This window comes from Heterocephalus glaber, unplaced genomic scaffold (assembly GCF_053883595.1).
Source record: "Heterocephalus glaber isolate CG9 unplaced genomic scaffold, H.glaber_assembly_v1.0 deba00001687, whole genome shotgun sequence".
In the NCBI taxonomy this organism is placed as follows: Eukaryota; Metazoa; Chordata; class Mammalia; order Rodentia; family Bathyergidae; genus Heterocephalus; species Heterocephalus glaber.
In genome coordinates, this window is record NW_028258412.1 from 6,156,308 (window position 1) to 6,176,553 (window position 20,246).

At 42.6% G+C, this 20,246-nt stretch overlaps 1 protein-coding gene across 1 annotated transcript; it reads left to right on the forward strand.

The window, feature by feature from the left end:
* The first annotated feature begins 18,154 nt into the window (after positions 1-18,154).
* Positions 18,155-18,756, forward strand: LOC101704779 (translationally-controlled tumor protein-like). The gene has a single exon (XM_087198149.1). The coding sequence runs from the start codon at positions 18,188-18,190 to the stop codon at positions 18,704-18,706; it is 519 nt and encodes a 172-aa protein (XP_087054275.1). The 5' UTR covers positions 18,155-18,187; the 3' UTR covers positions 18,707-18,756.
* Positions 18,757-20,246: the final 1,490 nt, after the last annotated feature.

Here is a 20,246-nt window from a genome sequence, read left to right on the forward strand (position 1 = left end):
AGCAAACAAATGAGTACAGACAAATGAAGGCAGAGAAATGAGTACAGACTGTGATTTCATTTATAAGAACTGGTGAGGATGGAGTTATGATGGTGGCTACCGCTCTGGGCTAGTGAACTGCGAGGACACACAAGTGAGGCTGAGGATGTCCCTTGTCTTCATCTTGGTGGTGGCTGTAGAGATGGATTCACTTAGGAAAATTTATCAAATTGTACGCTTAGGATTTGTCTGCTTTTCCATATGTATGTAATACAAAATTTGCTGCCTTGCAGTTTTTAATCAGATAGTGCAACTATCTGGTGGATGCAATTTTTCCACAGATCATCTCAGGTGGTGCAGGGTTAGTGGGTCCCAAGCCTGTCTCTGGATCAGAATCATCACACAAAGCTAGTTAAGAATATTCATCCCTTTGAATTCTATTCCCAGTACCATAAAAAAAAAAAAAAAGAATACTCATCCCTCGGGCTGGATGTCACTCAGCGGTAGAGCACTTTTCTAGCATGCGCAAGATCCTTGGTTCTATCCCCAGCACTGAAAAAAGAAAGAAAAGAAAGGCAGAAAGGGAGGAAAGAGGGAGAGAGGGAGGAAGGAAAAAAAGAAAATACTGATGCCTGGCTTTATCTCAGTGCCTGGCACACAGTAAACATTCAAAAACAACCACTGTCATCATCATTGAGGTGTTTTGGATGCTCATAAAGGAATACCCAGCCCTTGGGGAAGGGGATTTAGCTCAGTGGTTCTGCCGCCTGCCTCCCAAGCGCAAGGTCCCGAGTTTGATCCCTGATACCAAAAAAAAAAAAAAAAAAGGAATACCCAGCCCAGCCTTAGGGAGTGTGAAGTACTGTATTACCTGGCACCCTCTTAGTGCCAGGCCGTGCTATCTACCGTCAAGCAACAAGAAGTGCTTAGTCTGAGGCCGGTCCTCAGGAGCTTACAATGTAGGGGCACAAGAAAAACAACACCTGAGACAATGTGATAAATGCAAGGTGCTAAAAAAGTAGGGGAGATGGGCTCTAATCCAGAAATGGAATGAGCGCGCATGGGGGTGGGGGGTGCTAATTAGTTATATATATTTTTGTGTAACAATTGCCACAGACTTTGCAGTTTAGCACAGTTCTGGCAAGCCTATGGCACACATGTTATTTATTTTTCTTGTAAGACAAAAGATGTGAATGTATGAGCTGTTTTTTCTAAATTGAAACCTCAGCATTGAGTTTTAACTGGAGTGTTGGCATTTTCTGATAAATAAGTGGGTTTGGGGTTGCAATTTGGGTACTCATCTCTAAAAGGTTCGCCATCACTGGCTTAGGACAATGCATACTTGCTCACTTTGTCTGTGGGTCAGGAATCTGAGCATGGTTCCTCTGCATCTAGGTCCCCCCCTAAGCTGCAAAAGGTATTATCCAGGGCTGGAGTCTCATCTGAACGCTCATCTTTAAAAAAACAACAGGATTGGGGATTTAGCTCAGTGGCACCATGCCTGCCTCGCAAGCACAAGGTCCTGAGTTCGATCCTTGTTACAAAAAAAAAAAAAAGAAAAAGAAAAGAAACCACAAAGAAACTGCTTCCAAGTTCACATGGCTCAGACTAGAGATATAACTTAGTGGTAAAGTGTCTCCTTAGCATGCATGAGGGCCGGGGATTTAGCTCACTGGTGCTGTACCTGCCTCTCAAGTGCAAGGTCCTGAGTTCCATCGCCAAACAAACAAACAAAAAAAGCATGCATGAGGCCCCTACGTTTCCAACCCGGTACCACAAAACAAACAGCAAGTTCATAAGTCTGTAGACCAAGTTCAGTTTCTTTATGGGTATTGAACTGAGAGCCTCTGTTCCTTGATCTCAGCAGAAGCTGCTCTCAGTGATTCATCACGTGGACTTTTCCATCATGGTAGCTTGCTTTGTCATGCAAGCTGATAAGATGATAGTGAGTGTCTACTAGGAAGACAGAAGTCACAATCTTACATAATCATGCAAGTGGGGGTGGGGGATTTAGGTCAGTGGTTTCGCCACCTGCTGCACAAGTGCAAGGACCCGAGTTCGATCCCCAGTACCAAAAAAACCCAAACATAATCATGCAAGTAATGTCACTTTTGTCATGTTCTTTTAGTTAGAAGCAAGCCACAGGTCACCAGGCACAGTGGCACACAACTGTAATTTCAGCACTCTGGAAGGTTGAGGCAAGAGGATCACAACTTCAAGTCCAAGGGCTGGGGATTTAGCCCAGTGGTTTCGCCACCTGCTGCACAAGTGCAAAGACTGGAATTCGATCCCCAATATCAAAAAAAAAAAACCTTCAAGTCCAATCTGGGCAATTTAGTAATTTAGCGAGACCCTGTTTCAAAACTTTAAAAATTTTTTTAAAAGGGCTGTGGCTGTAGCTCAGTATGAAGGCCCCAGTTCAATTCCCAGTGGTGGTGGTGGTGGGGTGCCAGCAAGTTATAGGTCTTTCCCACAGGGGATTACACAAAGGCTTGAATACCAGGAAGTGGGGATCAGTAGGGGCCATCTTAGAATCTACCTGCCACTTAAGGGACACCCATCTACCCAGGTCTGCAGCAGAGGAAGGTGAAGTGCAGAAAGATAAAAGAAATTATGATAGTAATGACCACATTTGTCATACCCTTGCTTCATCCCAGGCAGTGGATGAAGCATTTCAGATGTATTATTTCTTTGACTTTTTTAAAAGAATTGTAAGAGGTAGAAACTGTTATTACCAGAGTCAGAGCTAGTAAGTGAGTAGGATGGGGATATGACTCAGGTCTGTGTGATTCCAGAGCCAGTCCTCATAGCCTCCGTACCAAAAGCCTTCCCAAGCTAAGTAAAGCAAGTCTAAAGACTCTGGCCATGTACCACAAGCTGTGTCAGGACAGTGTATATGCTTCTCTTTGTTGTTGTTGTTGTTGTTGTTGTTGTTACTGTTTTTGGCATTACTGGGGATTGAGCCCAGTGAGAGCTGAGCTACATCCCCAGCCCGTTTTTATATTTTTTATTTTGAGACAAGGTCTCATAAGTTACCTAGGCTAGGCTTGAACTTGTGATCTTCTGGCTCAGCCTCACATGCATCTGGATTACAGGCCTGTGCCACTCAGCCTGGATATTGCTGTCATTTTTTTTTTAGACAATCTGATCTTCTATTGACATGAAAGAGACAGAAAAAAGTCCCCATGGAAGGGACAGAAAAAAGTGGCAGAAACTGTTTTGTTTTTCTCTCCAATATACATTGAGCACACAGGAAATATAATCTGTATCTTGGTGATTAGTTAGAAGGAAATCATATGTAGCCACCTTTGGTACATGTAAAACTTAGAACTTCTGGAGAAAATGTATGTATCATTTCTATTTTTTTCCTACGGATACAAAGATATTCATATTACAGAGGTTTTGGAGCTATATGACTATAAAGAGACAAAAATTATCCAATAGGAGGGCCGGAGATTTAACTCAATGGCGCAGCACCTACCTCATAAGCACAAGGTAGGTCCTGAGTTCCATACACAGTACAGGAAAAAAAAATTATCTAATAGAACACCAGATTTCTCCAAACAGGAGATTCTTTAAAAAGAATCATTAATATTCACCACATCATCATTAGGAGGCTTAAATTAGATAAATTAAATTGGATAACTAATGCCAAGCAAATACTTGATGCTCAAAAAATTTTAGTGGAAAGGAAGGAGGGGATGGAGAAAGGAGGAGAGAAAGAAATGAAGGAATGAAGGAAGAAAGGAAAGAGGGAAAGAGAAGAAAGAGAGAAAAATACTTCCTATTAGTTGGAGTGTTAACTTTTATATTTCTTTCATCTTTCTCCTATGGCAGAAGAGCTTAAAAAGGAATGTAAATGTCTACAGGAGGCATTCTTTTTTTAGGAGGCATTCTTATGTGAGCTAATGTGTCCAACTGAAATTAAATTAAAAAGTCAACAGGAGAAGCCTCAAACCATGAATAAATTACACACAATCAGAGGAATTTCTTGGCCTATATTTTCCTCCACATGAAAAGAAAACAACAACTAACTTATTTAAGAGCAAATATTTCGATTGGCAAAGGAAGGGAGTGTTCATGGTGCTTCTAACCAACCAAATCTAGGGATCTGTTGGGAGAAAACTGTCAGTAGTCAGAGCTAGAAAATCAGCATAGGAATGAATATGTTGCCCTGAGTCCTGCCTGACCCAGAAGCTTGGAGTCACTTCAGATGAATCAGTGTTGCTTTCTTTGTGCTTCTGACCTTCATCAAGTTTATGTTCAATGAGATTAGCTCTTTTTTTTTTTAAGAGGATGAATTTTATTGAGGTTGACTCTTGTATAACCCATCCATTGTTCATGTTCTCTCTTTCCCCTCCAACAGCAATTTGACTACTCCTCAGTAGTCAAAGGGACTATGCCTCTTACTTACAGTTTGGATTTGGAATATCCCCCAAAGGCTCATGTGTTAAATAGCCTGTGGCACTATTCGGAGATGGTGGAAACTTTAAGAAGTAGAGACTAGTAGGAGGTTTTAGATCATTGAGGTTATGGCTTCAAAGGAGATTGTGGGACCCTGATATCTTCTTCCACTTTTGATTGCTTTGCCACACACTTCTACCATGACATGCTACTACAAGCTCAAACCAATGGGGCCAATCAGTCATGAACTGAAATCTCCAAAAGTGTGAGCCAAAATAATGCCTTTATCTTTATATGTTATCTCAGATATTCTTTTCTTCTTTACAGTGGTTGAAAGTTGACTAACATATCCAGAGATTAGGAATTTAAATTGTGTTAGTTTTCTACTGCTGTGTAGCAGATCATCCTCAAATGCAGTGGCATAAAATAGTAATAACAATTTATTATCTTACTTGGTGTCTGTAGATTAGGAATTCCAGGGCTGTTTGGCTGGATGGTTCTGGCTCAGAGTCTTTCAGGAAGGTGTAATCAGATGTCATTTGGGACTGCAGTCATCTGAAGGCTTGGTTGGAGAGGAAGGAGCCATTTCCAAGGTGAATCAGTTACTCACATGGCTGGAAAACTGGTACTGGCTTTTGGCAAAGGCCCTTAGTTCCTTTCTATAGGGCTGCTTGGGTGTCCCCATAACATGGGCCCTGGCTTCCCTCAAAGGGGTCAGTCCAAGAGATTGAAGCAGAAGCAGCAATTCCTTTATGACCTTGCTTTGGAAGTCATACATCATTAGTTCAGCCATATTTTTATTGGTCACATAGTCCAGCCACGGGTCAGTGTGGGAGGAAACTATACAAGGACACAAATATCAAAAGGCAAAATCATTGGAAACCATCTTAGTAGCTGGCTACAACATCAACCTAATATTTGTCCATCTAACCACCCGTAGTAATTGGCTCAAGAATAAATACATGATATAGATCTCTCCAAAGATACCCGATTCTGAGATCTTTCTTTGGAATCAAAGTTAAACAGAATTTTTCTTTCTGAGATTACTAGCAACAAAAATGAATTAAGACTGTAGTTGCTAATGACCACTATGTAGAACAAGAAGGAAAGCAGAGCTGGGAAAAGGAATGAGAAACAGTGGGGAATGAAAGAGTGAGATGACATATTTGAGCTTTGGATCCTTATTCACCCAAGTTCAGATACTCCCTATACTTTTCTCATTCCTGTTGTGCTTAAGCCAATTTAAGTTGGGCTCCTGTGCTAATACAACTTCCAAATGCTCAGTCCTTCTCACTTGATTGGCTAGCATTTTGTAAAGATAATGACTGGCACCTAGAGGGAAAAGCAGAATTAGGTTGCTAATTGTTCAAACCCATGATGACAAGGACTTACTGGCATTACAAGTCATACATAAAATGGAAAGATGTTAGTTTGTGGATTGATTTTTAATTTGTGATTGGTACCCATCAACTGGCATTCTTTAACTATTCAGCAGAGGTAAGTGTAATGAGGCAAAAAAGGGACTTGTCAGTCATGGAATCTAAAGACTTGAGTTTTAGTCCTTACTCACATCCTACACAGAGGACAAAAATGGATAAGTTGCTTGCTTTCCGGAGTCTTCATTTCTTTATCTGCATAGCGGGAGTATTAATATTTGTTCAGCCTACTATGTTCACTAAGCCAATGTTAAGCACTTACTATATGCCAGGCACTATAAAAAAGACAATAAAAGAGTTCGATTCTAGCCTTCCAGGTTTTCACAGTCTCATAAAAAAAATTTCAATAAGCTCAGTGGTTTTGCTGCCTGCTGCGCAAGCTCAAGGACCCGAGTTCGACCCCTGGAACCAAAAAAAAAAAAAAAAAAAGAATAAAACATGAATTATAACATCATTTGGGAAGTGGTGTGATGGCCATACACATGGCTTTGGGATTATAAGGGAGAAAGCATCTAACACAATGGAATATGCATGGACTTTCTGGAGGGAATGATGTTTAGCCCAAGTTTTCAGGGAATCTAGGAACCAAGAAGTTAGAAAAGCAAAATGGCAAGGAACACAGATGGGGCAAAAATCCAGAGGTGTAAAATAAGGTGGACCATTAAGGAAATTGCATAAATGAATAGTTGAATTCCAGAAAAGAAGGCTATCTTAAACAGAGGTCAAATAATTAGATAGCTTTGTGGACTGCCTAAAGGAATTGATGGTGGGGTAGGCCCTGGAGGGTTTGAATAAAGAAATTCAAGCTGAGTGTGGTGGAGCATGCCTGTAATCCCAGTGCAGGGGAGGCTGAGGCAGGAGCATCACCATGAGTTTGAGGCCAGCCTGGGCTAGATTGTGAGTTCAAAGCCAGCTTGGACTACATAGCAAGGCCGTATCTCAAAACAAAAACAAACAAACAAAAAACCCCACAAAACTTTCTTTTCAGGAATGTATTTTAGAAAGATAATGCCAAATGCCATGGATGGTAGCAGGAATGGAGGTAGGCCTATATTGCAGTTATCTGTTGCTGCATAAGTAGAATTCAGTAGCTTACAAAGGCTTATATTATTATTATTACCATATATATTATTATCATTATTATTTTGTGGTGCTGGGGATTGAATCTAGGGTCTCACACATGCTGGGCAAGCAGTCTACCACTGAGCTGTATCCTCTGCCTTTTCTAAAATTTTGAGACAAGATTTTTGTTGTTGTTTTGTTTTGTTTTTGTTTTTTGAGTCAGGGTCTCACTGTGTAGTTTAGGCTGGGCTTAAACTCATTATTGTAGCCCAGACTGGCCTCGAACTCATAGCAATCTTCCTGCCTTAGCTTCCTGAGTGCTGGGATTACAGGCATGCTCCACCAAGCCCAGCTTGAGATAGGATTTTACTGGTCTTGTCCAAGGTGGCCTCAAATTTCCAATCCAATTGCCTCTCCCTCCCTAGTAGCTGGGATTATAGGTGTGTATTACTATGCCTGGCTAAGATTTATTATTTTTCATAGTTCTGCGACCTGCCTGGACTGCTCCATGGGATGTTAGATATGGTTATTATTTGGTTACATTCAACTGGGTATTGCAGGAGGCTGGACTATCTAAGACCTCTTCATGTATGTACCTGACATCTCAGTACCAGTGGCTAGAACAGCTGGCAGCTCAGTGCATTTCTCTCATCATGGCAGTTTCTTGTCATTCAGTAGTCTAGTCCAATGACTCTCAAGCAGGTGTGATTTTTTTCTCCCGCAGAGGACACATGGCAATGTCTAAAGACATTTTTGAGAGTCACAACTGAAGCATCTGGTAGATAGAGGCTACAAATGCTATTAAACATCCTATAATGCACAGGATAGCCCCCACTGCAAGGAATCATCTGGCCAGTTATCTGGCCCCAAATCTCAGTGGTACCAAGATTAAAAACTTTTGGTCAGGCATGAGCTTTTACATGACGATTTGGACCCCAAAGAGTAAGAGTGAAAGCCACCAGATTTCTTAAGGCGTAGGCTCTGAAACTCACACAACATCACTTTTTCCACATTCTATTGGAAAAAGCACGTGTCAAGGCCAACTTTGATTCATGGAGAGAGGAATTAGCTCTCCTCACGCATTGTGAACACCAATATACTTTCTATCTCTATAGATTTTTGACCATGTTTACAGAAAACCTATCAAAGCCAGGGAGACTGAATGAGAAATTCATATGAGAGGTGATAGTGTTTGGAGAAAGAAATGACCTCATGAAAAAAATGAAATAATGGCAGTTTCAATCTCTTTGCAAAGTGTTACATAAATATATTACTGTCATAATCTGCACTGTCCCCAGCCAGCAACTGCTGTCCCCAGCAGTTTTCCATTAAGCTAGGCTTTCTTTCAATAGGCCTCCGCTCAGTCTGCCCAATCCCCTGTACTCTGTGAATTCATCAAAGCTTCTGCTGACTCCCAAAGAATCTAGAGAATGATCACTGCAGTGAAAGTCACAAATCCATCCCTCCAGGGCCCCTAGCAACAAAACATCTGCTTGTCATTCTGCCTCACCCCTCTGGGATTTAGTAAGAAAACTGCATTAAATGATAACAATAAACAATTTAAAAACCAGGCCTTCTGGCTCCTAAGAAGGAAGGTTTAATTTGAAGGCAGCTGATTATCCACTCATTATAATTTACAAATAGTGGTTTTCTTGTCTCCTGTCATTGGTCTGCAAACAATAGTCAAAAAGATGAAAAAAACCCTCCAAGTTAACACATTTTAAAAATCAGAGGAAAAAAAGTCAGAGGTCAGAGGATCCCCAAGAAGAAGAATCTTTTTTTTTTTTGTATTAAATTCTTTTATTGGTACATTGTAGGTATACAACACAATTACATTTCTCATTGGGAATTGTACCTTTACATAATGCATCTTGGTTCTTATTTTTTCCCCATTCCTAGCCCTCCCTTCACGCCCTCCACCCTTCCCTATTTACAAAGACTTTATTTCCATTTTTTCCATTTCTCATCATTTTTCCTTTCCCTTCTTTCCTTTCCCCTGCCCCTCCCACTACCCCTACCCCTTTGGACCTTTTCTTCCTATTTTACATTATCAATTATTCATTCTAATCATTGGTACATTTTAGGTATACAATATAATGACAGTCATCATTGGAAATTTGCACCTTTACATAGCCTCTCTTGGTTTTTATTTTTCACCCTTGCCCAGCCCTCCCTTCAACCCCTCCAGTCCTCCCTATTTACAAAGATTTTGTTCCTATTTTTCCATTTTCTCATATTAATCTCATGCCCTTCTATCCTTTCCCCTAGCCCTCCCACTTCCTTCCCCTTTGCCCCTTTTCTTCCTGTTTCACATTACCTATTATACATTTAGTCCTTATTTACACTTTTAGTTTCTCACACCAGAGAAACCATTCAGTATTTACACATGTGTGTCCTATTTATTTCACTTAAGAGTATCACCTCAATGTGCATCCACTTAGCTATAAATGTCTCTAATTTCTCATTTTTTATGGCTGAGTAGTACTCCATTTTATTAAAAAACCACATTTTCTTTATCCAGTCTCCAGTTGATGGGCATTTGGGCTGTTTCCAAGTTTTAGCTATTACAAACTGTGCTGCTATGAACATGGGTGCACATATATCACTGTGGTATGATTCTTTTAATTCTTTGGGGAAGATCCCCAGTAGTGGAATAGCAGGGTCAAATGGGACTTCCAGTCCTAATTCTTTGAGGTATGTCCATACTGATTTCCACAGTGGTTGTACCAGTCTACACTCCCACCAGCAGTGGAGCAGGGTTCCTCTTTCCCCACAGCCCCGCCAGCATTTGTTATTGGTTGATTTCATGAGAGCAGCCATTCTTTCTGGAGTGAAGTGGAATCTCATGTTGTTTTCGTTTGCATCTCTTGAATGACCAGTGATGTTGAACATTTTTTCATGTATTTATTTGCTATTTCTACTTCTTTGTCTGAGAAATGTCTGTTCATTTCAGATGCCCAGTTTTGGATTGGGTCTTTAAATTTGGTAGGTCTGATCTTTTTAAGTTCTTTATAGATTCGAGATAGTAGACCTTTGCCTGAGGAAGAGCAGGTGAAGATTTTTTCCCACATTGTGGGTTGTCTCTTCACACTGCTGGTGGTTTCTCTTGCTGTGCAGAAGTATTTAATAAGAAGAGATCCCACTTGTTGATTGTTTGTGCTAGTTCCCGGGCAACTGAGGTTTTGTTCATAAAATCTTTTCCTACACCGATGTCTTCAAGGGTTCTACCTAACCTCTGTTCCAACTGGTTCAGAGTTTCTATTTTAATATTTAGATCTTTAATCCATTTTGATTTTAGTTTAGTGCATGGTGAGAGATACAGGTCTAGTTTTAATCTTTGGCAAGTTGAAGCCCAATTTTTCCAGCACCATTTATTAAAGAGGCTATCTTTCCTCCAGTGAGGGTGTTTGGCTCCTTTGTCGAAGATGAGATGGCTGAGTGTGTCTGGCATTGTTTCTGCATCTTCTAATCTGTGTCGCTGGTCCTCAGGTCTGTTTCTTTGCCAGTACCATGCTGTTTTTATCACAGTAGCTTTGTAGCATAGTTGCAGGTTGGGGATTGTGATACCCCCAGCCATGTCTCTGTTACCTAGAATTGCTTTTGCTATTCTGGGTCTCTTCTTGTTCCAAATGAATTTTTGGATTGTTTTCTCGAGGCTCATAAAGTATGCTGCTGGGATCTCAATTCGAATTGCATTAAATCTATATAGCAGTTTGGGAAGGATGGCCATTTTCACTATATTAATCCTTCCTACCCAGGAGCAGGGGATGTCTGTCCATTTTCTGATATCATCTTCAATCTCTCTTTTCAGAGTGCCATAGTTTTCAGAGAAGAGGTCTTTGATTTCTTTTGTTAGGATGATTCCTAGGTATTTCAGTTTTTTGGATGCTATTGTGAAAGGAATTATTTGCCCTATTTCTCTCTCAGTGAGTCTGTCATTGGTGTAGAGGAAAGCTATTGATTTTTGTGTGTTGACCTTGTAACCAGCTACTTGACTGAATTTGGTTATTAAGTCTAGAAGACTTTTGGTGGAGTTCTTGGGGTCTTCTATATAGAGCATCATGTCATCTGCAAATAATGACAATTTGACTTCAAGAAGAAGAATCTTATCAAACATGTAATCCAAACATCTCATTTCATTTTATTTATTTATTTTTTGTTTTTTGAGGCAGAATCTCACTGTGTAGTCCAGGCTGGCCCTAAACTAACTGTGTAGCTAAAGCTGGCCTCAACCTCATGGCAATCCCTCTGCCTCAGCCTCCCAAGTGCTGATATTATAGGCATGTGCCACTAATCTAGGCCAAACCTCTTATTTAATAGATGAGGAAACTGAGGCCTAGAGAGAAGGAACTTGCCCAGAGTCACCCAGGAGCTGAGGGTAGGGGGCAGGAGAAGGATGCCAGAATAGGTGCTAGAACCAAAGTCTCCATACTGGCTCTAGCCTAAGGGCCCACCTAGGGAGATGAAAGGGTAGCCCAGCCCTGTCTGCTCTGTGCAGCTTGGAGATTCCATACGAAGACCACCCATCAAAGTGGCAGTTGGTATATTTTAGTTTCTCCATAATCACCAATGATGACAACCACAGAACCTGGAGGTGGGAACAATTCATCAAGGGCTGGAATGTGGTTTAAATTGCAGAGAGGACTAGAGCAGGGAGATTTATTGCTTTACATCAAAATTAAACTGTTTTTTTTTTTTAAATTTGCTAGTATCCTATGTTTTTCACATAGGACTGAGAGCAAGAACTTTCATGATACCTTCAGCTCCCCTGGTGATAGGAAATGTGGATACTTGATGTTTATAACCATTAAACCATGGGATTTCAATCCATGGGAATATTGCCAGCCAGCACTTTAGCTTTACTTGAGAGTATGAAAAGAAGTTTCTAGAAGGTATGTCTTGACCATCATGAAAAGAAGCGAGGGCTGGGGATGTAACTCAGTGGTACAGCACTTACTTAGTATGCGCAAGGCCCCAGCCTCAATCCCCAGTACTGCAAAGACGGTGTAGGGGTGGAGGTGGGGTGGGATGATGGTGGTAGTGGTAGTGGTGGTGGTGGTGGTGGTGGTGGTGGTTAGAGTTATTTTCTCTTCTTCCTGGTGTCTACTTTCTGGCCCACACAATCTCCAGAGAATTCCAGAATGCAGAAATATGACTCTCTATTTCCTCAATTCTAATAGTCCCCTTGCACTTCAGGAAATTAGCAGATGCTGTTTCCTCTGCCTGAAATACTCTCCTGCTGTCCTTGTTCTAGAGTCTGGAAAGTCCAAAATAAAGGTACCAGCTGGATTGGTTGTCTATTGGGGGCTACTCTCTGCTTCCAAGATCGTGCTGTATATTCTAGAAGATGGAACGATGTGTCCTCACCTAGCAGAAGGCAGAAAGAAGGGCAGAAGGTCAAAGTCCCTCCATCAAGCCCCTTTATAAGGGCACCTAATCCCACTCATGAGGATAGAGGCCTCAGGACTCGGTCATCTCTTAAAGCCCTCACCTCTTAATACACATTGGCAGAATCTGAATTTTGTAATACACACATCAAACGAACACATGCCCTGTGGTCAGTCCTTCTCTTCAATAGGAAACTCCTCATGAGGTAGAAATTCTAAATCTGGGTTCATGAATGGGATCCCAGGATCTGCGTACCCCTGGAATTGTTTGCAGATGTGCTGGGAAGCACATTTCAGTAGAGAGGCTACAAGGCTTTCATTCAGTTCTCAAAGCAGCACCCCCTAAATGCCAACACCACTCACACCAGTACTTGGCCGAAACTTCTCTTCCCTTCCAACTAGAAAAGACAGTCTAAGGCCCAAGAATCCCTGTTGACCGAAACATGGCTTAGCCAGGCATTGTGCTGCATATGTATAATCTCAGCACTCAGGAGGTTGAGGCAGGAGAATTGTCAGGAGGTTGAGACCACCCTGGGTAACATAGTGAGTTAGGGCCAACTTGAACTACATAGAGAGTCCCTAAAACAACAACAACAACGACAACAATAACAACAACAGCAACAACCTGAGCTTAGTGTGATGTGTAAGACAGATAGTGGCAAGGGCAAAGTGACTAACAGATGGGATCAGAGAGAAATCCATTTTCAGCTGCAGTTGGTTGAGGGAAACAGGGGAAGCTTCCTGGAACTGGTGCCAATTAACTGGGTTGTAATGCACTGTGAAGGTTTGAGAGGTTGGAAATGATGTGGGGCAGAAGACAGAGTACCAGATTCCTTTCTGGCAACCGTGATGTCTTCATCAACGCCCATGCCCAGAAGGATGGGGTGTTTGGAGTCATGTTCATGCAGACAGACTAGCTTGGCTTAGAGTTTCTTTTTTTCTTCTCCCTTTAGAAAAATATGGGCTAGCTTTGTGATGTCAACTATTGCCAGCAGCCCTTTGTCCCTTCTGTTGAATTATTCATCCTGCAAGATGAATTATTAATTTCTAATTTCATACAGTGAATGCCAGGCAAACAGGTCAAAATGGAGTTGAAACCCTGGGCAAGAAGCCATAGACCTCCCCAGGTCCCCTGGAGCACAAGCCACTGGGGCCAGCCAAGAAATTATGCAGGAATCCACAAGGGGCTCACCCTGGAATGCACTTGACTGACGATGAAGTTGGCACAAGATTAGGGTGCCCCTGAAGTGGCTGGGCTCCATTATCCTCTGGCTCTTGCTTTCCTGGGCCTTAGCTGGAGTACCTTTGGTTGGCTCTGGCACAGGGCTGCATCACACATTCTGAGGGGGTTTATACGCCATTAAGTGCATTGATTTGTGTTTGAATCTGAGCCTTGACTCCATGTGATCCTGAATTAGTCAAGCCAGGTTTCTCAACTTCAGCTCTATTAACATTTTGGCCTGGGTCATTCTTTGTTGTGGGGGACTGTTCTGTATATCTCATAGGATACTGAATCACATTTCTGGCTTCTACTCACTACACGTCAGTAGCACTCCCCCCCTCCCCGCCAATCCCTGCCCTAGTTTTAAAAATTTTTTTTTTGAGACAGAGTTTTGCTATGTAGTTCAGGCTGGCCTTGAACTCACTATGTAGCCCAGGCTGGCCTCAAATTCATGGCAATCCTCCTGCCTCAGCCTCCCAAGTGGTGGGATTACAGGCATGAGCCACCATGCCCAGCTCTTCCGTAGTTATGACAACTAAAAATATCTCTAGACATTACCAAGTGTCCCCTTGTCCCACCCCAGGGCAAAGTTGCTCCTACTTGAGACCAGTAGGTAAATGTTTTTACTTCCTTCTGTCTTTTTTTTTCTCTAGTCTATTAAATCAGAGTAATTGTTACCAGGATGAGCAGGGTGATATGACAGTCAAATCAGATCACAAATAAGCCTCATCTTATTAGGAGTCATTCTATGTACTCTGGAGTTCTTTTGTTTGTTTGGTTAACGCTGACCTTTTTTTTTCCCCCCTTTCTTTAGTTTTTTGAGATAAGGTTTTGCTATGTAGTCTAGACTGGCCTTAAATTCACTATGTAGCCCAGGCTGGCCTTGAACTTGCAATCTTCCTGCCTTAGCCTTCAGAGTGCTGGGATTATAGACATGTGCTACCACATCCAGTATTATTCTGGGACTTTTATATTACATGAATGGTTCTCTTTAATGTTTAAATTAAGGTCTTGGTTAGGATTGCATTCAGCTGCAGATAACAGATTATTCACTTTAAATTGGTTTGAGGGCTAGGGATTTAGCTCAGTGTTTCTGCTGCCTGCCTTGCAAGTGGGAGGTCCCGAGTTCGATCCCCAGTACCAAAAAAAAAAAAAAAGAATGCATCTTAAATTGGTTTGAACAGTGAAGAGTAGTGCTTGATTTACATAACTGGAGGTCTAGAAATAGTAGGTTGAGCTTCACGTTTGGGAGATCCAGAAACTCACTCATGTCCACAGGGACCAGTTTTGTCTTTCTGCTCTGCCAGATAGTGAGGGATCCAACTGGTTTGTTTTGGGATCCTAGTATGACTTCCAGCAGCAAATTGTGCTGTGGGTTTCCTTCTTCCCTCCAACAGTAGAAGGAACACATTTGTTCCAGCATTCCAAGTGAGATTCTACGAGTCACACTGGTTGAGCTACTTAGATCAAATGCCTACTCCAAAAATAGTATCTACATTCAGTGGAATGGGTGTGCTGGTTGGTTAGCCCATTAGGTCCCGCCCCTGGAAGTTGGCATGGAGTTGCATCCCTCTAGGTATATGGCCATGTAGACACCCAAATGAATGTTTAAGCATGGATAGGATCCAGTGACCATTTCTGAACTGATCGTTGTAGCTGTAGATTGGCCAGACCTGGGACTTGACCAATCCTTAGAGTTGGAAGCAGGAAGGGATGGGGAGATCAGCCTCACCCAACCACAGGGACTAGCAATGAGGAAAAGTTAGTCTTCTAACTCCAAAATAGAGATGCTGCTACCAGAAAGAGAGTCATGGATACTAGGCAGGCAAGAATAAAAGGTGTCTAGGACCAGGGATTAGCCTGCCTTGCAAGTGCCAAGGTCCTGAGTTTGATCCCCGGGTGTGTGTGTGGGGGTGTCTGCTGCATGAAGTCACAAGAGGGCCATGGGGAATACTCCCATTCCCATCTATAGAATGGGTCAGATATCTCTTGGGCACTACTCTGATTCTTTTGGCCATCCAGTGATAGGTGCTCTCAGTTATAACTCAACAGTGCCTGGGCTCTCACTTTGTGCCATGGGAATGTGAGGAACCTTCCAGGTTCAACACTTACCCATATGCAATTGGGAAATATGAGATATTAATTAATGTCTTATGAGGCAACCCAGGACCAATGGGGATGGGAGCTGGTGGATAAATGCTTTGTTCTTTAGTCCTTGGAGTGACTGTTTCCAAGATATATTTCCTAAGGTGTCTCAAAAGATTTGAGTCACTAGTTACCTGTATCAGGGACACTCATGGCCCTATCTTTATCTCAGCTCCTGTTCCTTGCCTCTCCTCTACTTCTATTCCCTGGACCCACTTCCTAAATAAGCTATTCACACAGAAGCCTTTGTCTCAGAGTCTTCTTTTGGGAGAACCTAGTATAAGTCAGTGACTTAGCTAGACTGAGATTTAAATTTATCTTTATACTCTTCAGACAACATGTGAAAAATAAAGAAGTTTTTTGGAGGCTAGTGGTGTAGCTTAGTGATAGAATGCTTGCCTCGTATGTGCAAAGCCCTGAGTTTGATTCCCAACAGTGCCAAAAAAAATAAAAGAAAAATAAATTTTGTGTCCTTATATTGGCCTTCTGCCTGCTGGCAGGGTTGCACTCAGTTGACACTGCACCTACGGTCAAGATTCTGGAATGCTAATAAGGCCCAGGCCTTTCCTGGCAGAAGGCAGCAGCCTGCCTGCTGTGCCTGAGGTGGGTAGGCAAATGGCAGAAGTGTTCCAAGATGAACCAATGCCCAGAGAAGTTGTCAGGGGCTGACTGGAGGCCTTACGGACTTTCTCAAGATGTCACCAGCCAAACAGGGATGGCTGCCCTCACTCTAGCTGAGCTCCTATGATTTTGACCAAGGTATGAGGACACCAACATGTTCCTGGTGTTACTTGGATATCAAGTGCTTGCTTAGAGTGACTTGCCAGTGACAAGATAGAAAGCAGCCTTTGCACAGATAGTGAGAGGCTGGAGAATGAGTTGTCATCCTAGCTCTAGTGGCTGTATCTCTTCTCTGCATCAACATAGCATAATATATCATTGCTTTCCTGCCCCCCTGGGCTATTTCCTCTCCTGATACCCACTGATGATCCCTGACAATGTTTGGGTGAATGCCTCCTTAATCCTCTGACTCTTGCCCAGCCACCTACTGTATCCTTCTCTTGGTAGGACCCTTGATCACCTGCCTTGTACTCAAAATTTGCTTGTTCCTTGCTGATGGTCAAATACTTTGGGCCCTTTTTCTTTCTTCACTGTGAGCATATTCCAAGCCCTTTTGTATTGGGTTTTTTTTTTGGTACCGGGGATCAAACTCAGGACCTTGCACTTGCCAGGCAGGCGACAGAACCACTGAGCTACATCCCTGGCCCCTTTTATATTTTTAATTTTGAGATAGAGTCTCACTAACTTGCTAAGTTCCCCAGATTGGGCTCAAACTTGTGACCCTGCTTCATAAGTCACCCAGAGTGCTAAGATTAGAGGCTGCTTCTTGCCTTTAGACAATCTTCTACTCCCTAACAGAAAACCACAGCAGTGCATTCAAGGCCTGAGGGCACCTTGGTTTATACATATCTGGCAGCGTCTCAGTTTATGATCAGGCTTACCTGGGGGAATCAGGGGCAGGGCTGAATGGTTACTGATTAGCCCTAGGTTGATACTTTTTAGTGATGACTTCCATGGCAGTTAAAAGGCTATGTGGGGGCGCTGGGGATTTAGCTCAGTGGTTCCACCGCCTGCTTCGCAAGCGCAAGGACCTGAGTTCGATCCCCGGTACCAAAAAAAAAAAAAGAAAAAAGAAGGCTGTGTGGGACAGTCAAGCCTCTCCAGTCTCATCTTGTCTTGTCTGAAAACCACTCAACACTGAGCTAGCTATAGCTTCACAATCAGCCCCCACTCCCTCCAGCTCCCGATGCTATATCCAGCTGGTCCCTCTGAGCAGGAGGCTTTCCCCATTCCTGTTCATTTACCTGACATGCTTTGAATCATCTTTAAGGTCCCAGCTAAGTGCCACCTCTTCCAGGAAACCTTCTTTACTTTTACAAATTGAATAAGGTTCTTCCTATAATTTCCCATGTTGTCTAAAATAAACTTTAGCACATTGCCTTATACTCATCTGTTTATGTGTTTGTCCCCTACAGCAGGTGATAAATTCCTAGATATTCAAGTATCATTTCTAGTTCAGCCATCTGGCCCTCAGGGCCAACCCAAAGAAAAGGTGTTCAGTAAGTATTTACTGAATGAATATAAGAATCTTAGGAGCTCAGTGGTAGAGTGCTTGCCTAACATGTGTGAGGCCATGGGTTTGATCCTTGGCCCTGAAAAAAAATATATTTTAAAAGAAAAAAAAATTAAAAGGCTTCAAAGTATTTAAGAATTCAGGTTAAGGCCAACTGTTATGAACATGCTTGTAATATTAGCACTCTGGGAAGCTAAAGCAGGAGGATCCCAAGTCTGAGACCAGCCTGGGCAATTTAGGAGTTTACCAAGACCATCTCAAAATAAAAAATTGGGTTTCCAAGAAGATGGCAGAGTTGCTTCTCTGCCCGCTCCCCCCCCCCCCCCCCCCCCGTGCTCCACTCCGGCTGCACCGCACTAGCTCTGAGCTCCCGGCTTCTGCTAAGCTAGCGCGGCAGCATCTCCCTTCAGCCACCATCATGATTATCTATCGGGACCTCATCAGCCACGATGAGATGTTCTCCGACATTTACAAGATCCGGGAGATCGCGGGCTGGCTGCGCCTGGAGGTGGAGGGCAAGACGGTCAGTAGAACAGAGGGTAACATTGATGACCCGCTCATTGGTGGAAACGCCTCCGCTGAAGGCCCGGAGGGCCAAGGTACAGGAAGCACAGTAGTCACTGGGGTGGATATTGTCATGAACCATCACTTGCAGGAAACCAGCTTCACAAAAGAGGCTTACAAGAAGTACATCAAAGATTATATGAAATCAATCAGAGGCAAACCTGAAAAACAAAGACCAGAAAGAGTAAAACCTTTTATGACAGGGGCTGCAGAACAAATCAAGAACATCCTTGCTAATTTCAAAAACTATCGGTTCTTTATTGGTGCAAACATGAATCCAGATGGCATGGTTGCTGTCCTGGACTACCGTGAGGATGGTGTGACCCCATTTATGATTTTCTTTAGGGATGGTTTTGAAATGGAAAAATGTTAATGGATTTGGCGGTTACCTTGGATCTATCACTTGCCATAACTGGCTGCTGCTTGTCACACAGCACTGGGATTTTAGACAAATGGGACTGATGTCATCTTGAATGCTTCGTTTATTTTTATTTATTTATTTATTTTTGGTACCGGGAATTGGACTAGGGTCCTTGCGCTTGTGCAGCAGGTGGCGAACCCACTGAGCTAAATCCCTGGCCCTGCTTCGTTTATTTTGACCGTGATTTATTTGGAGTGGAGGCAGTGTTTTTTAGGGGGGAAAAACATCTCATGTAGGTTGCCTAAAAATAAAGTGCATTTAAACTCATTTGAGAGAATGCCTCTTAGTTTAATAAATGTATAAATTAATCCATTGTACTGTTCATGGAGAAAATAGAGGCTGGTCACAGACCACTGCTAGAAAGCATAAGACTGTCTTCAGATAACTTCTGCAGTGGAATTACAGGGACTGGAATATAAGACAAGAATCAAAGTTTCAATTCTGAGTTCCAGTGAAGGGGAAAAGATTATGCTCATAGCAGTGCCAACATTTGAAGTGGAGCCTTATATATTTCATCACCTACAGAGGAAGTAGTTAACCCTGGAAGAGATTACCAAAAGAATAAAAAGACTAATTCAGTTGGGGGGCGGGGGAGAAGAATGGCAGAGTAGTAAATAGCAGAGAAACAGTCTCTCCAAGATTTGGTGTCCAGGTGCTGGAACATAGCAATGTGAGGGAGAGAAGAAGGAGGGTAGTGAGTCCATGGGACCCAGCAAGGATCTGAAGTGAGAATTGAAGCACATAGGGAGAGAGAAGAGAGAGACCTCAATGCAGAAGAAGAAAGTGGCAAGGATGCTTTCTCCCTGAGCCCTGATTCTCTGCATAGGGGGGTGGCTCAAACCTGCAGATGCATGATGGCTCTTGGTGACCACAGAGGCCTTCACAGAGAAACACACCAGAGGAAGAGAGCAGTGGACACAGTGAACTAGAGTGGCTGGTGAGTTATTCGGGTTCAGACATCCCCCAGGAGAGGGTGATTGGTCATCTTGGAGAAGGGCCAACTGAGCTTAGAGCTCAGAGCAGCTGTGGGTTGGCTCCACCTAGGGGCTCTCAGTGTCAGGGTGAGGCAGAACCAAGTTTAAGACAGCAGGAGGTTAAGGAATGGAGTATAAGCTGGCAGAAGGCATGCAGAGTGTTATAGGCTGAACAACTTGGGTTCCAGCCTCGCAGCCAGAAACTAGCCTGAACTTCAGTGGAACTAAAGGTACAGGCTTGGTGGAATTATTCACTACCCTGCTGTAAATCTTGATTGGGATTAATCAACACAGATCTGGACTCTGTCTACACACTCTGTCTACCAGTGAAAGAGACACACACCGAAGTGGACATTTTTTTCTTTTCTTTTCTTTTCTTTCTTGATTGTTCTTGTTTTTATATGAGTGGGAACATTGTTTCTAGTTTTTTGTTGTTCTTATTCTATTCTTGATTTTATTTCTCCCTTCTCTCTTTCCCTCCTGTCTTCTTCACCAGTTTTCCAAAGTTTGTATAATCT

Coding starts and splice junctions, on each gene's coding strand:
- LOC101704779 (XM_087198149.1), top strand. CDS start 18,188: ATGATTATCTATCGGGACCTCATCAGCCACGATGAGATGTTCTCCGAC.